This window comes from Diabrotica undecimpunctata, chromosome 1 (assembly GCF_040954645.1).
Source record: "Diabrotica undecimpunctata isolate CICGRU chromosome 1, icDiaUnde3, whole genome shotgun sequence".
In the NCBI taxonomy this organism is placed as follows: Eukaryota; Metazoa; Arthropoda; class Insecta; order Coleoptera; family Chrysomelidae; genus Diabrotica; species Diabrotica undecimpunctata.
In genome coordinates this window covers 180453374-180477730 of record NC_092803.1, presented here as the reverse complement: position 1 = coordinate 180477730, position 24357 = coordinate 180453374, and the positions used below count along the sequence as shown (strand labels likewise).

Here is a 24357-nt window from a genome sequence, read left to right as displayed (position 1 = left end):
ATCACTACCTCTGCCAATCCATCGTTGAGGAAAAACGTCATTAAGATGATTTCTAACAGCTAATGAAAAATGAGGTGGCGCTTCATCCTACATAAACCACATTTTTCTTCTTACATCCAGTGACAGAGCATCTAAAATATCACTAAGAGTATTTTCCAAAAAGAATAAATAAGAATCTCCACTTAAATTCGGAGGAAGAACATAAGGCCCTAGTAGTTGGTCGCCTATAATGCCACACCAAATATTCAATTTAAACTCATGCTGAAAATGTCTAGCTTTAATAGCATGCGGGTTTTCTTCTTCCCAATAATGACTATTTCGCCAATTAAAAACCCCTCGTCTGGTAAGAGTTGTTTCGTTGGTGAACATAATATTCTTAATAAAGTGTCTGTCATTGCGATGTTTATTCAGAATACGTTGGCAAAACAGTAACCGTCGTGGAAGATCTGTTGGAAGTAAATTTTGAACAGGAGTAAAGTGATAAGGATGGAGGTTCTCTTTTTTTAGAATTCTAACAATAGACGACTGACTTACTCCTGTTGCTGCTGATAGATGTCGTGAACTTATTTCAGGATTTGCATCTACTCGAACCAAAAGTTCATCTTCTTGATTAGGTGTGATTTGTTTCGGTCGACCACCCCGATTTTTAGTGTGAAATGACTCAGTTTCACCTAAACTACGATATAATCTTGCAAAAGTTTTGTGATTTGGTTGCCTTCTGTTTGCGTATAACATTCTATACCTTCTGGCTGCCGAGCGACCGCAAAAAATTTTTTGTGCGTATACTCAAATCATATCTCGCATTTCTTCATTACAAAAAATAATTTACTCTGAACAAATGACATTTACCAACAACAATTATCTGACAATCCAAAGAATACTTTTCATAAATGAAATATTATTTGAAATCCTTTTTTAAGACTCTAAGCAGTTCGACTGCGTTTTTATCGAAAACGGTTGAAATTATCATGTTTAAACAAGAGTACCAATTTTACGTAAAAATGATGTTTACGTCATTTACAATAAAAATTAACTTTAACACCCTGTATCTTTTTTCTCAGCAACATTTTATTAAGGCATATTTGGCCCAATAGCCATATTTTGGTCCAAATAACCTGTCCTTAGTCTATGTCCCAATAGTTATGACTCACCCTGTATACACCAACCAATCAACTAACATAATCCAGTGGATGCCTTAAAAGAGTCGTTAATACAACATTGGTTGAATTAAACGAAGTAAGCTGGATAAATTTAAGAAATGTAAGAAGTGTAAGAAATGTATCCAAGTGTTGCTACGCCACTGGTAGCAATTAACTCACACGCCTTAAAATCTACCGAGGTAAATTCTCCAGCAAATGCCACAGATTAACTTTCTCCACCAATTCCCAAAATTTCCCTATTAGAAAGAATTCAAAGTTTTGCCTGTCAAAGTAGGTGGGTTTTACCTACTTCTGTATAGAAATATCCAAGTTGTCCTCCAAAAATACCTTGGCAATAGTCAGGCATTGAAAATCAGAATTTTAAGTAGACAGTATAAAATTGTATTCCAGCTTAGCTGGTCGCTATTTGGTTAGAGGTTTAACTCTCTCATATTAGTTAGTCTTAGTTTCGTATTCAATCAAATTAAACGCATTTCTGGTTTAAGAGTTTAGACCCTCGCGTATTGAGTATACCTAGTTATTGTTACATAGCTTATATTTAAAAGCTGAATCCCTATGATTAGTCAAGTATATTCATATTGAAGAAAACATCCTTAGTTTAAGTGATAATTATTAGTAACATTTCAATCTGTATCAGTGCTACTGTAGTGTGTCGCGGATAGTGTATGAAGGACAGTGATTGGCGGTTTCGATAAAAGAACTTGCGCTAAAACTTTGGCTATATATTAACTTAGTTGCAGTAACATTCAATTATTAAATTACGTATTGTTTAAACTCTTTGAGTTCTGATTTCTCACGCCAGTGGGTGGTTCTTCAAGTTGGAAGTAATTGCATGACTTAGTACACTCTAAATGGTAAGAAGATCGCCATCCTAATGGCGACCGAAGCTGTTTTTTATATTTTTTGTGGTTCGTTTTGAAGAATATCTGACAAAAATATCTTTATTATTGGGCTTACACAGTGATTGTGGGTATTTATGTTGATTAAGCTACGAACTATCCTCTGATTTTACATATTTGCATTTATTTCAGTATCTGCTGTATGAAACGTTTGTGCTTCCATCGATGGAACGCATTAAACCTCATTATTTCTCGCAATATCGGATGATTTGTCAGTTCTGCACATTTTATCCTGACCTTTTTCACCATCGTGTCGGTCACTCCGACTGGCTGGAGTTCTCTGAATTTGCTTTTTCTACCGGCTCGTCCACTTATTGACGCTTTTGCCATATTTGCGTTTTGTAGTATGGTGTTTACATATTTTTTGAAAGTTAGACTTTGATCCATTATGATTCCCAGCTATTTAGCATTATTTGGGTAGATATATATATATATATATATATATATATATATATATATATATATATATATACAGTATACTCCCTCTATAACGAACACGGTTATTACGAGGTTTCGCTTATAACGAGATACATTAGATGTCCCGTGAAATTTCTATTGAACAATAACCGTCTATAGCGAGGCAAATTTGGTTATAACGAGAGAAAATAAGATCCAAAAACGTGTTTTTTACGTTTTTAGTCCGGTCGTGGCTATAAATAAATACCTTTTCAAACAGCCCCTCAATAAACTTAACTGCAGCCCGCAATAAACTTATGTTTTAATATATTTCATTGACAATAAAAGTAAATATATTTTTTTCAAAAACGCCATTCAAACAATATTTATTAGCATCTTATATTGCTCCGAATGGCTTCACTATAGGAAGTTAATGGTTTAGAAAACTACAGATTCATATGTATGCACAGTATTATGATTGTCTGATATAACGAAATCGGCTTATAACGAGGTAATTAGTCTGTCATTTCAGTTCTCGTTATAGAGGGAGTCTACTGTATATATATATATATATATATATATATATATATATATATATATATATATATATATATATATATATGTTGTGGTTCTATAAACAGCAGAAAATATTTTATCGATGTATAAAGATTCGTTAATAATTTTACTCAAGTCATAATTATTAATAGATATTTATTTTATATTTGTTTAATTACTAGAAGCTTACAGTTTTTAAAACTATTTATTCGTAGGACCATAACAATATTAATATCCTGCAGTAAACCGCATACTGGATTAGGCTTTCCATGGGAGTATTCCATATAATACAAACACTAATTAAAGTGTTATCAGCTGCTAATTCGGAGAAAGTGATTTCGCGGGTTATTGCTACAGAGACGAAATTCAATTATTCCCAATCAGGCGTATTTGTTGAACTCCTAACACCTGTCCATTAGCGTCTATATAATTAGCAAATCTCGCGTCTATTGGGACGATTGGAAATTGGTTGATTATAATTACGACATTTACAACTATAGTGTTGAAAGGGAATGACTAATTTTCATTATAAATTTAATTTTATATGGTTCAATAATAAATGAACACATAAAGTGCAACAATATTAACTTTAGAAAAGTTTATGGATCAAAATAACTAGCTCGATTCGGACATAAAGCTACATAAAGATTAACAATAAGACGCGTCTTTTTTTTTATATTTTTTCACATTTTTCTTTCGTTCTTTTGGTCTATAATTTAGTATTTGTGTGAATTATCCTATAAAACAGAAACACTGGATAACAGAAGAAACCCTTAAAATAATTAAGAACAAAAGGAATCTTTGTCAAAAGCGTGTACATAGTGAAAGGGAAAAAGCTAGTTTAAGCTACCTCAACAAAGAAATAAAACGAAGATACAAGGCTGATAAACCACAATACTATCACAATATATCGCTACATAGCAAGAGACTTTAAAGCCATAACTTGGGCAGTTGAAGGCCACACAGGAAACCTGAGAAACAACAGAGAAGATATAGCAGAGACATAGAGATTATATTGCCGGGATCTATATAAAGATGATCAACTCAAGATGATGAACTTATTTACCAAACGCCTGAATAAACCAAAGAAAAACCTATTATACTCGAGAATGAAATAAAGCATCAGATCCAGATTTAATAGCAGATATGCTCAAAACCACAAAAGAAACCGGATGAAAATTGCTTCACTTGCTATGTAACAAAATATTACATTCCAAGCAATGGTCTGACGACTAGACAAAATCTACAATAACTACAATACATAAAAAAGGCAGCTTCCATAAATGCGCCAGCTATAGAACCATCTCATTTATCTCACATATAACCAAGTAATGCTACACATAATCAATAAGCGACTGAAAACTTTCCTACAAAGAGAAATACTCCATGAGCAAACTGGATTTACCAAAGGTAGAGGTACTAGAGAACACCTTCTGGACCTAAGACAATTGATCTAGATGAAAAATCTAGGAAAAATAGGGATTATCGAAAATTTCCCACCTTTAGACGTTAGCTTATGAGCTGGTTGACTTCATTCATAGTAATACGTATCACGTAATGTAAGTAAAAACAGTTTAAGTAGGAGTATTTTTTTATCCAAAATTAAAGTATTGATGAAAAATAAACTATGATTTGAGACGTCGCATACACTCTTCTCAATACAGAATTATCAGAGCTTGTTATTCTGTATTCCTCAAGACAGAATTAATTATCAAATTACTACTAATTAAACTGTTTATTTACATTTGCTTTATTTTTTTCAATTAGTTTTTACTTTATGCGAAATTTAAAAAATGTTAATGTTCGACGTCATACTTGTAATATTATGACTAAAGTCAACTAGCTCATAAGCTAACGTCTAAAGGTGGGAAACTATTGATAGTCCTAATATAATGTAATGGAAATTAGAGGTTTCTATCGATAGTTTCCCACCTCTACTATTTTCATCTCTTTTTATTTCACAACGTATTATGTTCTCTATCTTTTGAGTTATTTTGCCGGTTCTTAAGGCACTCATCACTGTATATATATATATATATATATATATATATATATATATATATATATATATATATATATATATATATATATATATATATATATATATATATATATATATATATATGTTAGGCACTAATACTTACGATTGTGTATTTATTCAACTATTCCAGGCATTTTTAAAATTTTTATTTTAATTATCTTGCCTCAAATATAATTTACAGATATAATATTTTAAGGTTAAATTATGTAATTTGGTTTCAACACACTAGTTTATATATTTTTTATTTTTGAACTCCACGCACTCATTATTATACATCCGGTAATTATCGATTACGAGATGTAGTAAACATCGACAATGCCATCCAAATATTTTGTAGAATTCAATGATATTATAGGTCTCATCTCACAGCGGGGCACTAATCAGTTTTACAAAATATCGTTGATCGTTCCCGAACGTGAGCGAAATCTGTTATTGACGTCCAAAAAAACCATCCCCAATGTTATGGCAGATTTCAAACACAATCCAGGGGCGGATTTTATGGGAAAAGGTTATTAAAAATTTAAATATTGACTTTAATTTAACATGAAAATCAATTCTAAAATTCATTAAAATCCTTTATAAAAGGTATATAATTAAAAAACCCAATCGGCTATATCAAAACAACAAAACGTTTCCGGAATCCATATTCCATCATCAGTGTCCTAAAAAGTATATATAACCACTTTAATTAAAAAGAACGTGAAATTTAAATTTTGACTAACGTTAATGCAAATTGTGGTTAATACTTACTAGGTATACATAGGTTGAGCCACTAAATGGGTAAAAACCCGTTAAAAGTTATTGGTTTAAATTTATTTTACATTATTAGATCTTATATTTTAAGATGTTAGAGTTACGAGTGTATTTAATAACATGGCAACGTAAGCCTTCACATGAAGTTGCTGGTCCTGAGACGAAGTGTCTACGAGGACTTGATGATAGCAACTGATTTGAATGACAAAATTGACATGATAGGACGGAAGTCGGAACAAAGCAGTCAGTGTAACTTAAGGTATTTGTCTAAATATGACAGAAGCCAGAAAAATTGTCCTAAATTTGTGTTAATAACATGGAGAAAAATTGTTTTATTGATTAATGTATGTGGAATGAATTGTGGTGAGAATTTTGTGGGCACTGATAGGCAACCAACTATAGATAAGTCTAAATTAAGTGGTTGTAAACTAAAGATTCTATCAAGAGGCTCTTTATGTTTTGCAACATTTGTAACTGGAAAATGAAAAAAAAGACATATGTGGGAAGTTGGGTTCCTGAAAATTATACTGTTGAAGGGTGAAATAGGAAATAATATATTGGAAAGTGCTATCGAGATGGAGTGTAAATAGAGTAAAATAATTTTGTAATGTAATGTTCATGTAGTGCTTAACTTATAACTTAAACATGAAAGGCCCTCTATGTTAAAAACAAACATTTGGTACCTGTAAATTTTAAAAAAATTTAAGTTACAAGTTCATGAACATAAATAACCAATTAGGTGTTAAAAAGTAAGGTTGGTTAGTTGTTTTTGTGTGTTAACAACTATATAAGACGAACAGAGAATTGATGGCTGAAACGTGGTTTTATAATGTGATGATTATACATTGCTCAACTTATGACTTAAGAAGAAAAGGTCCCATCTGTTATAAAGTAACATTAGGTACATGGTATGTGCATGAGCTTAAGGTGGGTAGATAAAGTTAATAGACTATAAGTGTATATTGACAAGATGTGTAAGAACTGCAAAAGTAGAATGGTTGGAGGTGGCTTTGTTAAATTTACTAAAATTATGTTAGGTTTTAAAATTGTTATGAGGAGAGAAAAGACTCTACAAGAGGCTGAGGTCTCCAGAGATCCGAAACCAAACCCTGAGGGAACTATGTGGGCAAGTAAAAAATAAGATGTGGGATAAAACAGAATGAAAAGAAGATGATCTAATTTAAACATATATGTGGGGTTGCTGTATATTGTAAAATATGTGTGTTTTTACGTAAAAAAAACGGGGAGTGGTGTCTAATTATATTAGTAGATGTAGGAGGTGGTCAAAAAGATTTATTGATTTAATACTATGTTACTATGGAGTTGTGATTGATAAGCGAGGATTCAAATGTGTGGCTAGACTTTAGATGGATCATGAAATTATCTGGATGTGTGAATATGTAGGTGAAGGCGTAAGATAGTGGATGGTTTAAGAGGGGAAAGAAGAATAATCTGCTCTGGATTTAGTTGTGTTGAAAAGGAGCATGGAGAACATTAGGTATAGGGGGCAGACTTGAAGTTTAGGTTAAATAGAACGTAGTGGGGAAAGATAGAGAGTTTAATGTATTGAAAAATTGAAAAAGAGGTTTTGGAGTGGACTAAAGAAGATGAAAAGTCGAAAAAAGAAGAATGATAAATGTAAATTTTATTGTAGAAGTGAATTAAGGATGTGGGTTATGAGAATAGGTGGCGAAGGAGTGGGAGGAAGTCTCGATTGAATGAGACATGACGATTAACATAATTTGGACTTTTTTGTTTTTTTTTTAAATAATTTCAAGGTTTTCGTTTGTCTAGTTTAAGAAAGTTTTTCTTTGAGGATGTTGTGAATAAGTGATACGTCGTGAAGACAATAATCTACATGTTTTGTATTAAACAAATTCAACAAAAAAACAAAATTTGTTTAATTTACGAATGTTTGTATTTTTGAGAACGATTTCTGAAGTGGAAATGGAAACGTCAATAAAATTAATTTAACCTTTAATTGTGGCTTATTCCCATTTAAAGAATATTTACTTTAACATGCCACAAGAAAATAGCTTCAGAACAATATCTTACAACCTTTTTACAATAAAATGTCAAATAATAACTCATAAATTTTTCCCATGTTCTAATAAAATTTTTTATATTAACTTATTTGTCAACACTTATTCATTATAATTTGAACTGTAGTTAAACTTGTATGCATTTCGTCAATCATCATTGGACGTTTGGATTTTGGAACAAGTGTTTGAAAAATTGATTTGAGTAAACCAAAATAACCCACTTTGTAAATAAAGGTATAATAATCTTTGAAATATTTACTTAACAAATAAGAGACTCGAAAACTAGCAGAATAAATTACGTGTTGACATAGAACGTGAAAGATACGAATTAGTTTGTATAAAAGAATGTTCACTGCATTAGTTTTCTAGGAATAGTTGTTAAAATTTTGAAATATGGTAATGCCATATGGGATATAAAAAGCACCAACATCAGAGGAATATAATCAAATATAGAACTGTATATTTAATTAGCTGTAATAATTACAATAAAAGATTAAATTAACGTCGCAAAAAAACAAGAACTAAAAAAAAAACGACGAACACTCGTCAACACAAGGTTAAAGCAAAATAACCAGAAAGAAAATATAAAAATAAGTAGGAGGAATAATTCAACAAAACAAAAATTATAAACCACTTTTGATAATAACCACAAACAAATGGATATATCTAAAAAATCTACCAGATCGACATAGATACACATAATTGGTTATTTGTTTTTTTTTTATTGAAAAGATAAAGAAAATAACAAAATAATAAATCGTTCCTATAGTTTAATAATTGGTAAAGGATCGCAAAACTTTTTGTCCACGTATTTTTCCCTATGGAACCAACAAAAGGCGTAAATCTTTTTTGCTTTCAAGCTGCGTGAAATAATTCATGTGAACTTTTTCATAGAGTTAAAGGAAATAACTACCTTAAAGCAAATAGAAAACTTATCGTCGAGAAAAAAAACTCAGAAATATCTAGCACTGCTCTAGAGCTCTATCTGATAAAAGTAAACTAAATAATGCTACTCAACAGCTTTATAGCAAAATTAGAAGAAATAAAAGGAATCAATTGGTAAATATCTAAAAGAACTAACAAATGATAGTACAACTGATTATTCCGTCTGAGGAGCTACTAGAAAATTAAAACGACCGATCTTACAAAATCTTCTATTTAGAAATACAAGTATACTGGGTAAAAATCAATTTAGAACAGGCTTATAAATTTGCTGAATTCAGCCAAATGAAGGCGATAACAAACTTGGGTGGGGAAACGTTACGCAGGAAGAAAGTCAAATTACACTAGTCACTCCAAAAGAGGTGTTCAACGAAACTAAAGCAAATATCAATCCCAGGATAGTAACTGAGTTTGATTTAATTACTGGTTAATCTTAATTCAACTCCTTAGAAAAACCAGAGTAAATATGACATAACTTATAAATGCCTTGTTTAGAATAAGCCATATTTCCAAGATGTGGAAGTAGCAAAAGTCATATTGATTCTTAAATCTAAAGATCAACCAAATACAGTGTCTTAGTACAGGCCAATTTCCTCACTACCTACAATTTTGAAGCTAAAGAGACGCTATTTTGTGAAAGGTTGAAACCTTACATAATCGTTAAAACTCTAATTATATCACACCAATTTGGATTTATAGAAAGTTATTCAACTATCGTTCAAATCCATAGAAAAAACAGTCAAAAAACTTTGAGTGTTGCGGATAAAATCTGGCACGAAGGACCAATATAAACTACACAGGATTTTGCCAAGTAAATACAGAATTATTGACTTATAATTTTAGATAGACTTTTTAGGGTTAAGCAAGAAAAACCCTAGGAACTACAAAAAAATCAAAGGTGTACTACAAGATAGCGTGTTTGGACCAATACTTGACCTATTATACACTAGTTATGTCCCTGAATTAGATGATAACACAATAGCTACCTTTGCTGATGCTACTGCCTTATTGGCCGCAGTACACAATAATTTTACGAACAATAAAAAACAATACAGTCCTATTATTGTAAATAATATTATATACCGATATTGCAAAATATTTGGCTATTACATTAGATGCTAATCTACGCCGGAGGAACAGTGTTAAAAAAAAAGACAGGAGCTCAACATCAAGCATAAAAAAATGTATTGGCTATTGAGAAGACAATCCTACCCCCTATCAATTCACAACAAAATATTTTTGTATAAACATTCTACAATCTGTATAGACTTATGGAATCCAGCTGTGGGGTTGTCCTAGTAAAAGTAAATTTCCACATCATCCAGCCTTTCCAATACAAAGTGCTAAGGAGCAATGCCTTACACTGCGATGACTATCGAATAATAAGCATGATGTTTCGTGTCCTTAAAACTTTTCTTAGAATCATTCATACATGAATTTAGAAGTGTGAGTGAGTCAGATGGACTGGGAACACGAGAAGCTCTTTTTGCCTCAAATGTGTTAACACAAAGATGCAGAGACATGAATATAGATGTATATGCATGTTTTATTGATTATCAAAAAGCATTTGACTGCGTTAACCATCAAATGATGACCGAATTTCTAAAATCAACAGGAATTAATGAACATGACTTGCGAATTATCTCAGAACTATATTGCCACCAAACGGCAATAATTGAAATAGAGCACACAACATCCGAAGATATACTAATCCGTCCGGGAGTGCAACAAGGTTACGTCTTAGCATCGCTATTATTAAATCTGTATTCGGAATCTATATTCAGAAAAGCATTAGACGAGATTCAAGGTGGAATCAAGATTAACGGAACTAGCATAGACAACATCAGGTACGCTGGTGATACCGTTCTTATTGCACAAGAACTTCAAAATGTAATAAATGCGGTAGTTCATCGTAGCGAAATGTTTGGTTTACATCTAAATGTTTCCAAAAGTAAAATTCTAGTATTTTCAAAGATACCAACAAACGTACATTTGTATGCCAAGGGACAAATAATAGAACAGGTAACTTCCATAAAATATTTGGGAGCAAATATCAACAGCCAGTTTAACCCAAAAAAAATCCTATCAAGAATCGAACAAGCAACGAAAAAACTCAGGAACTTGAAAACATTTTTTAGAAGATCAGACCTTAGTCTAGAGCTCAGACATCGAATAATCAGATGTTACGTTTTCTTTGTTCTGTTGTATGGCTGTAAAAGTTGGACAATAGATTCTAAAACAGAAAAAAGAATAGATGCTTTTGAAATGTATATATACAGACGGATGCTGTGAATTCCATGCTTACATAAAGTTACCAACGGTGAGGTACTTCGGCTCATGAGTAAACAAAAAGAATTACTCAGCATAATTAAAGAGAGAAAAATACAATACTTGGGTCATATGTTAAGAGGTTAAAGATATGAATTACTTCAAATCATATTGGAAGGTAAAGTGCAGGAAAAAAGAGAGTTGGAAGACGCCAGAACTCAGGACTGAAAGATCTGAGAAGATGGTTTGACCGGTCATCTACAGAAATCTTTCGTGCAGCAGTTTTCAAAGTTACAATTGCCATTTGGATCGCCAGCCGAAAAGAGACGGCGTAATAAGATGAAGGAGCATTGTCAATGAGGGATAAGGAACTGTTAATAAGACCATTGAACATTTTTACAAAAATAGTCACAAACAACGACTTATTCTAAACGTCAATGTTGGAGACATTCATTTCCTTGAGAACACGGATCTAGCTAGAAGACTTCAGAGAAAGAAACCCTTCGAGTTAGTTAAGTGAAAAACACAGTATAGTCCAAATGATGGTACAGATTAATATTTGTGCAGTACATTAACAGAACCTACGGGATACTTGTCAGTTTGCCCTTAGTCTTAAGTTTTTAATAATAATTGCTCAGAAAAAAGTTGCTCATTGATCATATTCTTTGATCAGATTGTTCTTGATCTTATTGGTATTTTATAAAAAAAAAATTATTTTAAACCATAGATAGAAAAACAATTATTTAGAAATTAATTTGATTGAGTTAATTGTTGATGTACTTAAGTTACTCACTTTGACTTTCTTGTCGATTGGTGGTTTTTCTAGAAGACACATCGAAGTGGTATCAGTCCGTGGGATTTCGATGCATGTCTGTGATCCCCTCTTTTTGTTGGAGACCATCATACCTTCTTCCGTTTCCTCTTCTTCTTCTTCATTTTCTGCCGGGCTTTCTGAAATATATAAAGAGTATATTAGACCAATATGCAAAATATAAAATATATAAAATATTGTTTCGAGTAGAAATAATACCTAATAATGTAATTAAGTCATAATTATGTGAATAATATATCAAAGTCATGAATAATATATCAATGAAATGGAATATAAGAGTTAGCACACCTGCTTTTAAATAAAGCATATTTTATATTGGCCACACTGCTACGATACGTCTGGCAGTGTAATAAATAACAGTACCTTTATATTAATATGTACTGTATATGTAATAAATAACAGTATAGTATTAATCTTAGCTGGCATTTTTAGGCAATTTTTACTTATAAAAAACATACAGCCCATATTTAAACAGTGTATGTATTTTAAAAAATAAAAATATTTATTGAGAATAAATGTTATGTATGTATTGAAGTGTTTAATGTCAATAAAAAGATCTAAATTGTTCAATTTGGATAAAGCGGCAAAAGCCAATCCAATTCCAATATCTTCTATTAGCTTTAACCCAATTTCAATGAAATTTCGAAAATTATTCTCGATGGTTGAAAATTGAAATGAAAACATTTATATATGAGAGACTTCTATTTATGGCAAAGAATACCTCAATCGAAAATATTTGATCATATTTGAATTTGTCTGCTGAAAAGCTTGTCACAAATATTCATGTTTTACATTTCCACATAAATAGTTTTTAAGCAATTACAGTCCGTAGTCTTAATACATTTCATTATAAAACTGTATTTAACATGTAAGTTTTTTTGGTGGGATATATAGAAAAATTTACGCTCATATCGATGTTTATTTAGAGGAGAAATCATTTAAAAGTTTAGATTCCGATCCATCTTTTACTGAACCAGATATATTTATGGAAAGTTTTGAAAATAAAGAAGCAAGTTTTAAGTTTGAAATTTCAACTCTGAATTTAAATATTGTTGATTAGTTTCATAAAAGTTTCACTTGTTGGGTATGTTGTGCTTTTTTTATTTACAAAAAAACAATACGTTTTAATTACTAATAATTGATTTCTTGCAGTAAAGCAATTGAAGTGGTTGCAGAATCACGTCAAAAATGACAATTAGGTAACACGCAATAAAGGCACTCTAAAGATTCGGTAACAAAATACAAAAATTTTAGAGGCAGTAAAAAAAAATAAAAAACTGTTGATGGTACACTGTGTAAATTACATATTTTACGACTCTGTAAAATGAAAAATGAACAATTATATTTACAAAATTTTTGAAATTAATAATTTACAATTAACGGAATAAAAAAATTTATAAAAAACTTATGAAAAGAACTTATAAAAACATAACTTCAATGAGAAATTTCAATATTTTTTATATATGTATATCATATATATCATTTTTTAAATGTCACAATTACATCAATGTGTTAAAATACATGCAGTACTTTGCTTTGCATGCCTGAGTCCCCAAAAAAACAGAAAACTGATTTTGAAAACCAGAAAATTGGTGTAACATAGAATATAATATAATTCGAATATTATTTCGAATGCCCTACTTCCGAACTTCTCGATTGACGATGTGAAATAACTCAAAGTCATGAATTACTTCCATAATTAGACTACCAACTCAATAGAGGCTACCGCCAATTTATAAGCTCACAAGCAAAGCAACACTTCGTCAAAAAGATCATTGCCTGGTAACTTTTAACTTGTACCTTAACCGAAGTCCTTACAATATAAAAATCAAACTATAAAATATGCAATTGATCTAATTTTAACGGGAAGGTAAATAAATAAGTAGTAAATAAATAGTATATACATATATAAGTGAAATTAAGAAGTTATGATTAATGTGAGGTTACTAATTAAGAGGTTTAATTTGTGATTGAACATATTGGTTACTATTTATATAAATCAGACAACAAATAGAAAATGTCTAACTACATAAGTAATAATAACAATATTATTAATATAACACTAAAAATTTGTTTAAGGCACTAAGTACCTACGCGCCTGTTCCGCGCTTAGCTATTCATTTGATATTATTAAGTGGACAAAAATGGATATAGAAAGTTTTAAGCGAAAAGTACGAACACACCTCACAAAGGCACAAAAACACCATTCTCGAAGTGCAGTAGAGAAAACCACATTATCGCGGTATCTAGAAGGACGAGGACTTATGGATATAAATGAGCAATTAAAAAAACATAATGCTAATGTAAGAACTTATTTTCAGATGCAGGCTGAGACATATACTCTACATCTCGCAATTTGTGCAGTAGCTGACACAAAATCGGTCAAACTGAGCGAACCAGAAATGCGCATAAACCATCTTACTAAAGACGAAAAAAATGCGTACCTTGATGGGTAAACCACTGCACAGGCAACATCTCAATGAAATCAGTCAAGATTATGTCGACAATATAGCGTACTATTGACTGACATAAGGAAAGATGCTCCCTTAAACAGAAGGTTCATTACTTGCCATTCGAGATCAGTTTATACCAACAAAAAATTACCTAAAATATATCATCAAACGCCTTTAATTCCAAAACGACAAATGACGATATAGATGTCAAGCACAAGAAACCATCCAACATCTTACTGGGGGCTGCCAGGCATTTGCTGCAACTAAATACAAGGAACGGCATGATTCAGTAAGGAAAATCCTTCATTAGGAAGTAGCTATCAAACTGGGAACTATCATCACACAATAGACCAAATCTTGTACTAGTTAATAAAATAACGAGAGAGACAACACTAATCGACATGGCGATACCTAACAACAATAATCTCTGTGTTAAATACAACAAAAGGATCGCCAAGTACAGAGATCTAAAAATACAAATAAGGAGACAATGGAAAATGAAAAGTAGTCAGACAATACCTATAATTATTGCTACTATTGGATTCATTCCGAATAATCTTCTAGAAAACATAAAAAACGAAAATAGAGGACGAGATATTTCAGCATATTAAGTCACTTAGGGCTGGATAACACGGAAAAAGCCCCACTAGAGCTCAATCTTTTTGATACAGAGTTATCTGGGATTAGTGAATTTTCTCCTTTGAAGAACTGTGAGTCGTATTGCTACATCTGGATATAAAATAATAGGCAATACTCACAGCAATAATCTGTGTGTTAATTGCAACGAAAATATATCTAAATACAGAGATCTGGAAATACAAATAAGGAGGCAGTGGAGAATGGCGTGTAGCAAAACGATACCTATTATCTACTACTAGAGTCGTTCCGAAAAATCTCTTAGAGAATATAAAACAGTTAGGTCTTAATGAACATCTCTATAAGACTATGTAGACGGCGATAGTACTCTCAACATGCAGATGAGCAAGAAACTTTTTGGGAGATACTCTGACATATACGTCACCTAGGGCTTAATTAGATGAAAAGAATCCCACCACTGCTCCATACTTTTGATACCGCTATCGATACACAAGTATTTGGAATGAGTAAATTTCCCCTTAGAGGGAGTGTGCTGAATCTGTAATATAAAATAATAATCATTTTCTTAAACTAATTAACTCGGGTTTTGAAATATTATTTAACCTGAGCAGTGCTACATAAATAACTCAATATTTAGATTTTATAATTCAGAGAAACTATTTAATTTAAATCTAATCTTATTACCATCACATAAAGGTGATCTATCAGGGAAAGGTTTCAAAAGTATTACTTTTTGATAATGGTTGAGTACGTCTTTGGGGTGCTCGATGAGTTTCGATGCAAGGCCTTTGATATCCTTGTTTTTACTTTCTTTGAACTCCGCAGAAATCTTACTACATTCCACATAATGACGATCAATATGAAAATGAATATCGTCACTAGTGCCGTGGTTAAATGAACAATCCACTGATGATTGGTTCAACGGAAAATGAAAGTTTGTATCGAGAAATTGCCCACACGATACAGGCTGGGTGGTTTACGTGAAAGCGAATGAGCGGAGTACCCTTTAATGAAAAAAAAAAAAAACGGAGAAGAGCCGAAAGAAAAGATATACAAAAGTGTGGTGAGGCCTGCGTTGGTGTACGGTGGTGGAGTGTGGTCTGTAAAGAGAATTCAGAAAAACAAGATGGAAGTAGCCGAGAGGAAAATTTTGCGGTGGATATTAAGTAAGACTAGAAGGGACAGAATCAGGAACGACTTGATTAGGGAAAGAGCCGGGGTGACTACAGTCTCAAAAAAGATCCAAGAACAAAGAATGCAATGGTTTAGTCATGTCAGACAATTAAATGGAAAATATGTGGAACAAAGGATAAGACTATTAGAAGTTGATGAAAAGAGAAGTAGAGTAGTTGAGTACGTCTTTGGGGAGCTCGATGAGTTTCGATACAACGCCTTTGATATCCTTGTTTCTACTCTCTTTGAACTCCGCAAAAATATTACTACATTCCACATAATGACGATCAATATGAAAATGAGTATCGTCACTAGTGCCGTGGTTAAATGAACAATCCACTGATGATTGGTTCAACGGAAAATGGAAGTTTGGATCGAGAAATTGCCCACACGATACAGGCTGGGTGGTTTACCTGGAAGCGAATCAGCGGAGTACTCTTTAATCGAAAAAAATTGGAGAAGAGCTGAAAGGAAAGATATACAAAAGTGTGGTAAGGCCTGCGTTGGTGTACGGTGGTGGAGTATGGTCTGTAAAGACAATTAAAAAAAAAAAGATGGAAGTAGCTGAAAGGAAAATATTGCGGTGGATATTGAGTAAGACCAGAAGGGACAGAATCAGGAACGACTTGATAAGGGGAAAGAGCCGGGGTACCTACAGTCTCAAAAAAAGATCCAAGAACAAAGAATGCAATGGTTTAGTCATGTCAGACAATTCAATGGAAAATATGTGGAACGAAGGATAAGAGTATTAGAAGTTGATGAAAAGAGAAGTAGAGGAAAACCGAGGAGAATATGTAAAGGCTGTGTGGTAGAAGATTTAAAAGAGAGAAAGGTTTGGGTGAAAAAGATGCGATGGACAGAAATGGGTGGCAAAGACACGTAAGGAATAGTGACCCCTACAAAGGGAAAAGCTAGAGAAGAAGAAGAAGGAAACTGATGGTTGGCAATGGTTTTCTATGCGTGTTCGGATATATCTTGGTATAAGTGTTCTGCGTCAAGTACTTTGTCTGACAATACGTCTCCCCATCTATGTATGTTATGTTGGGGCATGTTGATCTGTTGTAGTATTGGCCCCTGCATAAGTTTTTCAACGGCGTTGACGGGAGTCTTTAATTAATTTCCAATTGCTGTTTACAATTATTTACTGGATGTAAGCAGTGCTATGTTCTAGGTCTGAGCGACGCATTTTGGTTTTAATTTTATAAAACTCGTTTGACTAATTATTGCGTATGGTGAAATGACTAGCCAGAGGGTAGGTGTGCTTAGTTTTAAGCATGCCAACTCTCCTTTGTTTATTTCTATATAAGACACGAAAAGCATAAAAAATATATTTACAATTTATGCTAATGTGGTAAATAAATTTACTGATTCCTTAACTGGATTGAACAATCAGTGGAAATAAAAATGTAGATAAGCACTATATGTGTTGAGATCATAATACTAAAATAATGTATGAAAAGATGAAGAAAGCTCAGAAATGAAAATATATCAAATAATGAAAAGGTTGTCAATGTGAGTCCATAATACTAGTATATGGGAAAAGAGTCAATAGTTACAATCTGTTCATTGCGATTGTGTTTATTGACTCATTTCCCATATACTAGAAAATATATCAATTTTTTCTTCTGATAAATTCTTTCATTTTTTCATTTTTTTTGCATTTTTTCAGAATATTATTAACGTTAATATAACTTTCGTTACTATCTCAAGCTAGACACTTAGAAAATCTCAATTAGTTACAAATTTTTAAAGAATTACACTTAAGAAAGTCGAAAGCGGCAATAAGTATATTTAAATAAGAAATAATAAAGTCCTAGATGAACAAAAATGTGCAAGTAATTACTTTTAATCTTCAAAGAGCGTTACTTAGTCAAAAGTCAATTATTTGGTATGTTGCACCGCTGCAACATATCAGAAAATTGAAATATAACCATTGGTAGACGAAGGTTTGACGACATTGTATACTGTATCGTATAACTGTTGTGAACAAAATAAAAATTGAATAAAAGCAAGGCTTTTGGCTACAGCTGTTAGCTTCCTTGAGCGTGATTTTGCATTGGCTAAAAAATTTACAAACGAAAGAATGGTAACGACACACCTTACGACGAGAAGGATATCTCCAAAGGGGGTAAAGAAAAACATAATTTGATGGAACCAGTATGACAAAAAGAGGTCCTTTGGATTTTTTGAAGGATTTTATTTAATTAAGAAAAAACATTTCTTTCAGGATCAAATAAATCGGCTTACAAGAAAATCGAAATCAGTTTACTGCTGCAAAGTAAAAATTAATTCCCAACTGAAATTTTCTGACGGAAGATTTCAATATGGAATTAATTTTTATGTATGTATAAAATTGTATATTTGCCTAAAAATTACTACGACTACAAAAAATGTGAAATAAAAAATTTATGTTCCAAATACTTCAAGAAAGTTTAGTAAAATTACACTTCGTTGTAAAAACATGAGAAATTCCTGCAAATTTAATATCCGCTTGCGTTGGCAAATAGGAAAACTACATAAACATCTTTGTATACATTTCAATTGCACGTTTATAAATGAAAATTGAAAATTTATGAACTATATGCCAACCATCATATTTTTATGGTGCTCCAGGAACATTTATCTTAAACTAAATGAAATAAACGAAAATATTTCATTTATTTTGAATGATAATATATACCACTTCTGATATTGTGCTGTGTGATTGATGATATATGGCTCATTTTGAATTGTAAGGTAAACATTGAGACGACGTTTATGTTTTGTTTTAAAATTAATTATTTTTTCACTTTTATAAATGTAATATACAGGGTGTCCAGAAATTCTCATAACATACGAAAACGAAGAGATTTAACCTAATTCACCTAGTCCGAAAATACTTCCTCAGGGAGCTAGATGTCTTTGAAGATGGCGCTTTTAATTAATAATTAATTTTTTTAATACCTCCAGAGCGTTTCTAGTTAAAAAAAGGAAAACTTGTGCGATTATTTATCATCCAGAGTTGAATCGATTCCATCACTTGCGAATTTCTAGTACCGATCATAGGCGTCCGTTTTGGATAGGTTACCGGTAATTTTAATGCATAACTTTTTTATCTTTACCTTTTAAGCATTCGTTATACTAGATTATTAAATTGTCAAGTATTCTAGTACTACAAGGTACTTTTACTTTAAGTCGGTAGGATACACCATTTTTTAGAAAAATGGATTTGAAAATTGTTCGTTTTTGTCATGAAAGATAAATTAGGTGGTACCTTAATTAATGTTATAAATTATCTTGTTTTTCAATAAATGCAACACACAATTCGTAAAAAAGTTTGAGAGAAGAAGCAAAAAATTAACTTGAAACAAAATTTTATTTAAATGGTTTTAAAAACAAAATATATATTACGATGAAACGAAATTAACACAAAAGAACAAATATCAAAAGTAGATAGTTACAAAAGATGTTCGATGTGATGAGCATTAGTCTCTTGCTTAGACTACGCCGAATTCTTGACAAAATTCCATAGTTATTTCTAAATTCGTTACCAGCATTGTTAATGTATCTTTAGCCAGAGTTGTGCACGATTTTGTGTCGAAACGGAATAAACAAATGCTTTTATGTGTCATCAAACATAATAATCGAATAATCGCAAGAATTAAAATCCGGCGACCTTGCTGGGCAAGCAATTGGACCGCCTCTTCAAATCCAGTGGTCTTCGTAGTTATTATCAAGAAAGTCTCCATCACCTGCTAAAATCGGCCGGACAGCCGTCATGCAAAAACCATAAGTTTTGCCGAATATTTAACCTTGGAGTGGTAACGTACGGTCCCTGACACCGACGTAGTAGATTTTTCGCGCTAAAACTCAAATGCGCATATTGTTTTGTCCGCGCGGCCAGGTAGCTATCGAATCCTCATCACGCTATTCAGTCTTGAAAAATCTGTGGCGGAGTGCGGATAGTGTCATACTCAACGAGGAAGTTTTTGTCGTTTTTGTTCCATAGTCAGTTTAAATAATAGATATTCATCTTAGGAGTTGTATGTGAATATGGCTTACGAAAGAGGACAAATCAGGTTGCAACAACTTTTTGACGAAATTGTTGCTAATTCCAAACAGGAACCAGAAGATGACGACGCAAATTTGCAAGATGATTGTTTAGAAGTTCTAGAATATGATACCAATTCAGAGGAGGATTTCTGTGGTGAAGAATATGTCGAAAATCATGTACCATTAAAATTAATACCTCGGATACCACGTTTTTTGGGAAAGATGGAACAAGGTGGAGTAAACATCATGAATTTAATCGTAACGTTCGAACTCGTACTGAAAATCTTCTACCCAAGATTTGGGAATGTTTTTTTACTAGAGATATTCTAGAAAAAATAGTAGAATGCACCAATAAGTTATGAACGATATGACACAGTCAATAACAGAACGGCTAGGCCACTTGATCTTATAGAATTAAAAGCTCTGTTTGGGCTGTTGTACATATCTGGTGCTAACAAAAGCAATAATCAGAATTCTGATGATTTATTTAAAACAGATGGAAGGTCAATAGAGATTTATCGCCTTACGACGTCGTAAAGTAAAGAGGTTCCAGTCCATTTTAAGACACATTCGGTTCAATGACAAAAGTACTAGAATACAAAGGCAAGAATTCGACAAGTTGGCCACGGTACATGAGATTTTTGAAGCTTTTAATTCTAATCTACCGAAGCATTACAATCTTTCAGCATATACTGCGATAGATGAAAAGTTAAAAGCCTTTCGGGGCGAATGTTTATTCAGGGTTTACATACCGAATAAACCAAATCGTTACGGTATAAAAATATATGCTTTAGCAGACGCTGAGATGTATTATACATCCAAGATGGAATTATATGTTGGTAGACAGCCAGCAGGAAAATATTTTGTTGATACGTCAAATATGTCACTTGTACCTCGTCTGTGTGAACCGATTTGGGGAACGGGAAGGAACGTTACCATGGATAATTTTTTGTCAAGCGTTCAGCTCGCGCGATAACTTCAACGTGAACATCGTCTAACTGTTATAGGAACGCTACGAAAGAATATACCTCAAATTCCTCTAGTACATTCCTCCAGTATGTTCGCATTTCAAGAGAAGTGTACCCTTGTATCGTATGTACCCCAAAAAGGTAAAAATGTTTTAGTGTTATTTACTATGCAATACGACGACAACATTAATAATGCAACAGGTAAACCAGAAATAATCATAGATTATCATAAGACTAAAGGAGGCGTTAATGTTGCGGACAAACTCTGCACGGCATACAATTACGCTGGAGCAACCCGTCGCTGGCCAATGGATATTTTTTACAGTTGTTTGAATGTCGCTGGGATAAATTCCTACATTACATACAAATCAAATACTGACACACTCATTCCTAGACGAAAGTTTTTGGAAGACTTTGGTTTTCAACTTATTGATGAACATATTCGTAGACAAGCCGGAGAATAAAATATTCCAAGGACAATTCGTATGAGGTTAGTAAAAATTTGTAGCATGCAGACAAGAAATCAACCTCTCCAGATTAATGTCTATGGAAGATGTACGTTCTGCAGTAGTAAAAAAACCGTAAAACTCGGTTTCTTTGTAGGCATTGTGGCAAATATATGTGTTTGGAACATTTAACGGGACTATGCGTTGTGTGCAGTGTAGAAAAAAATGAGGAAGCAAACGGACAATAGTTTCAATTTATGTTGGACATCTGTTGAATAGTTTTATTTTTTTGTGACATTTCAACCCTTGTCTTTATGTTTGTTGATATTTTGTATTCAAAAACCTGACATGTTTTTGTAAATTGTTTGTCAATTATGTTAGTACCTAAAAGAAGCCATTTTTTTTAATGTGCATTTTTTTCTCGAAAATAAAAAAATATTGATCATTTCTTACTAAGTATATTGTAATTTAATAAACTATGTTACAAGAATTAACGTTACCGGCGGAAGGTTAAAGGCACATCTAATGAATCAGGTAAAACATTTTGCAGAAAGTGTAACTAATTAGCACCATTTAAACAAGCAGGCAATTCTACAGGCCCAAGTAGATAATCGTTAACTACTCCTATCCAAACGTTTATGTTAAAGCTATGCTCATGTTTAAATTCTTGAACAACGTAGGTATTGTCACCAACATACGAATTATATTGTGCATTATGCACGTTAAAAATTCCATTTTTTGTAAATGTAGGTTTGTTAAAAACAAAATGTACCTGAAAAAAATTTTAATTTTTCTGATTGTGTAACCATCTAGCGAATTCTTTACAAGCAGCAAAATATCTTTGTAGCAGTACCTTTGTAAAACCAAAAGGGTATAAATTTTCGGTCTGTAAGATATTTTCTACGAAAGCTTTTAAAATTGTCGGATACATAGCAGATAGTCTTAAAACGCTAATTTCTGGATTTTTCTTAACTTTAAACCATTAAAATAACATCTTCATGTGCTGCTGTTACATAATCATGTCGTCCTCTTTCATTATTTTTTGGGACCACTGAACCTGTTTCTAATAATCGTCGAAGGAGAGCTGCAAATATTGAGTGAGTGGGATCACGATTGGAAAAGTTTTCAGGGTATCTACGTTGTGTTGATCGAACGTTACACCTCATTTAGCCATAAACTAAAGCACATTAGCCTATTCCTCATTAGCAAAAACCATTTTTGTTGAATTGAAATTCTTATATTTGATGGCCACAATGAATGAAGTAAAAAAACTAAAGATAAACTTTACGAACCGACCACAACTTCACAATGAAAACGTAGGTTTTTCAAACTGTCAAAACTTTTGACAGGTCAAAGCCAACTACTGCAAAAAATAATAATTTAACTTTCATGACTAAAAACCAAAAATTTTTAAATCGATTTTTCTGGACAACGGTTTATCCTGTCGATTTAGAGTATTAATACCTAAACAGCACATTACGTTTTGAGTACGTACGAGTAAGAGTACGTCGAGTAATTTTGGGTACTGTACGTACATGATGTAAAATGTACGTTTTAAGTACGTACACTGGGGTACATACCAGTACGTACAGAAGAGTACGTACTATTACGTCTTAAGTATGTACCATAAGAAATAAGAGCTAAAGTATATTTATTATGTTGGGTTATATATATATATATATATATATATATATATATATATATATATATATATATATATATATATATATAAGTATATATAAATATATATATATATATATATATATATATATATATATATATATTGTTATGATGTATTGTTTGTTTGAATGATGAGCAATGAGTATTTTTTAATAATATAGGGTTTTTATCGCGGTTCTCAAAGAATTAGTTTGTAAGTACTTTTTTAAATTATCTTTATTATATCTATTATGAAACACACATATATATCTAACCTAGCCAATGTAAATTTAAAATAATCTATCTTTAAATTGAAATTCTTATGAAACTAATTAAATTCTATAGACAATGTAAAATTTAAACAAAATATCTTCAAAATTGAAATTGTTATGACACTAACTAAATTATATTAACAAAATTTTGTACCTTTCTGTCACTGAATGCCTAAATGAACTGTTTTCCACTATATAGATTCTAATCACCACTGAATGTCTTCGTACTTCGGTTATCCTTGTTTTTGTGAAATTACTTTTTCCAATTATCAGCTTCTACCAATTTAAGATATATTTTTCTTCACCAGCATTTATAAACCACCAAGCAAACCAGCAAACAGCATTTATATTTATTCTTCTTTTCAATATACCAATATCCAATTATTATAAGTTGATTTATACTAATCTCCAATCATAATATAATTTTAATTTCTTCCAATATCCATCCAATATTCTTCTAATATACTTTTATATTCTTCAATAATTATTTGTGTATAATTATAAATGTGCATTAAAATATATGCATAATTTTTAATCTTCATTTAACTCACTATATTAAACAATTGGACTATTTGTAACTGATTGACTGACTCCAACTAACTTTCATATTTCTTACTAAACTTTCTGACTGCTTGACTTAAACTTTCTGACTGCTTGACTTAAACTTTCTGACTGCTTGACTTAAACTTTTTGACTGCTTGACTTAAACTTTCTGACTGCTTTGAATCCAAATCACCAGGTATTTATATCTTTTTGGATGTTCCAGAACCATCTGGTAAGAAATCATGTTCCATTTGTTCTATTAAATACATGTCTGAATTTTCTGGAACAAACCATTTCGCAAACAAAGCCATCTCCAGTGATCTAGA

General features: G+C 31.9%; 1 protein-coding gene across 1 annotated transcript in view; it reads right to left on the bottom strand.

The window, feature by feature from the left end:
• Positions 1 to 24357, bottom strand: part of LOC140432645 (transient receptor potential-gamma protein-like) — a 382624-nt gene that overhangs the window by 324141 nt on the left and 34126 nt on the right. The window contains exon 2 of the mRNA XM_072520678.1: positions 11850 to 12007. Coding sequence (XP_072376779.1) covers positions 11850 to 12007 — 158 coding nt within the window. The remainder of the gene's footprint in view (positions 1 to 11849; positions 12008 to 24357) is intronic.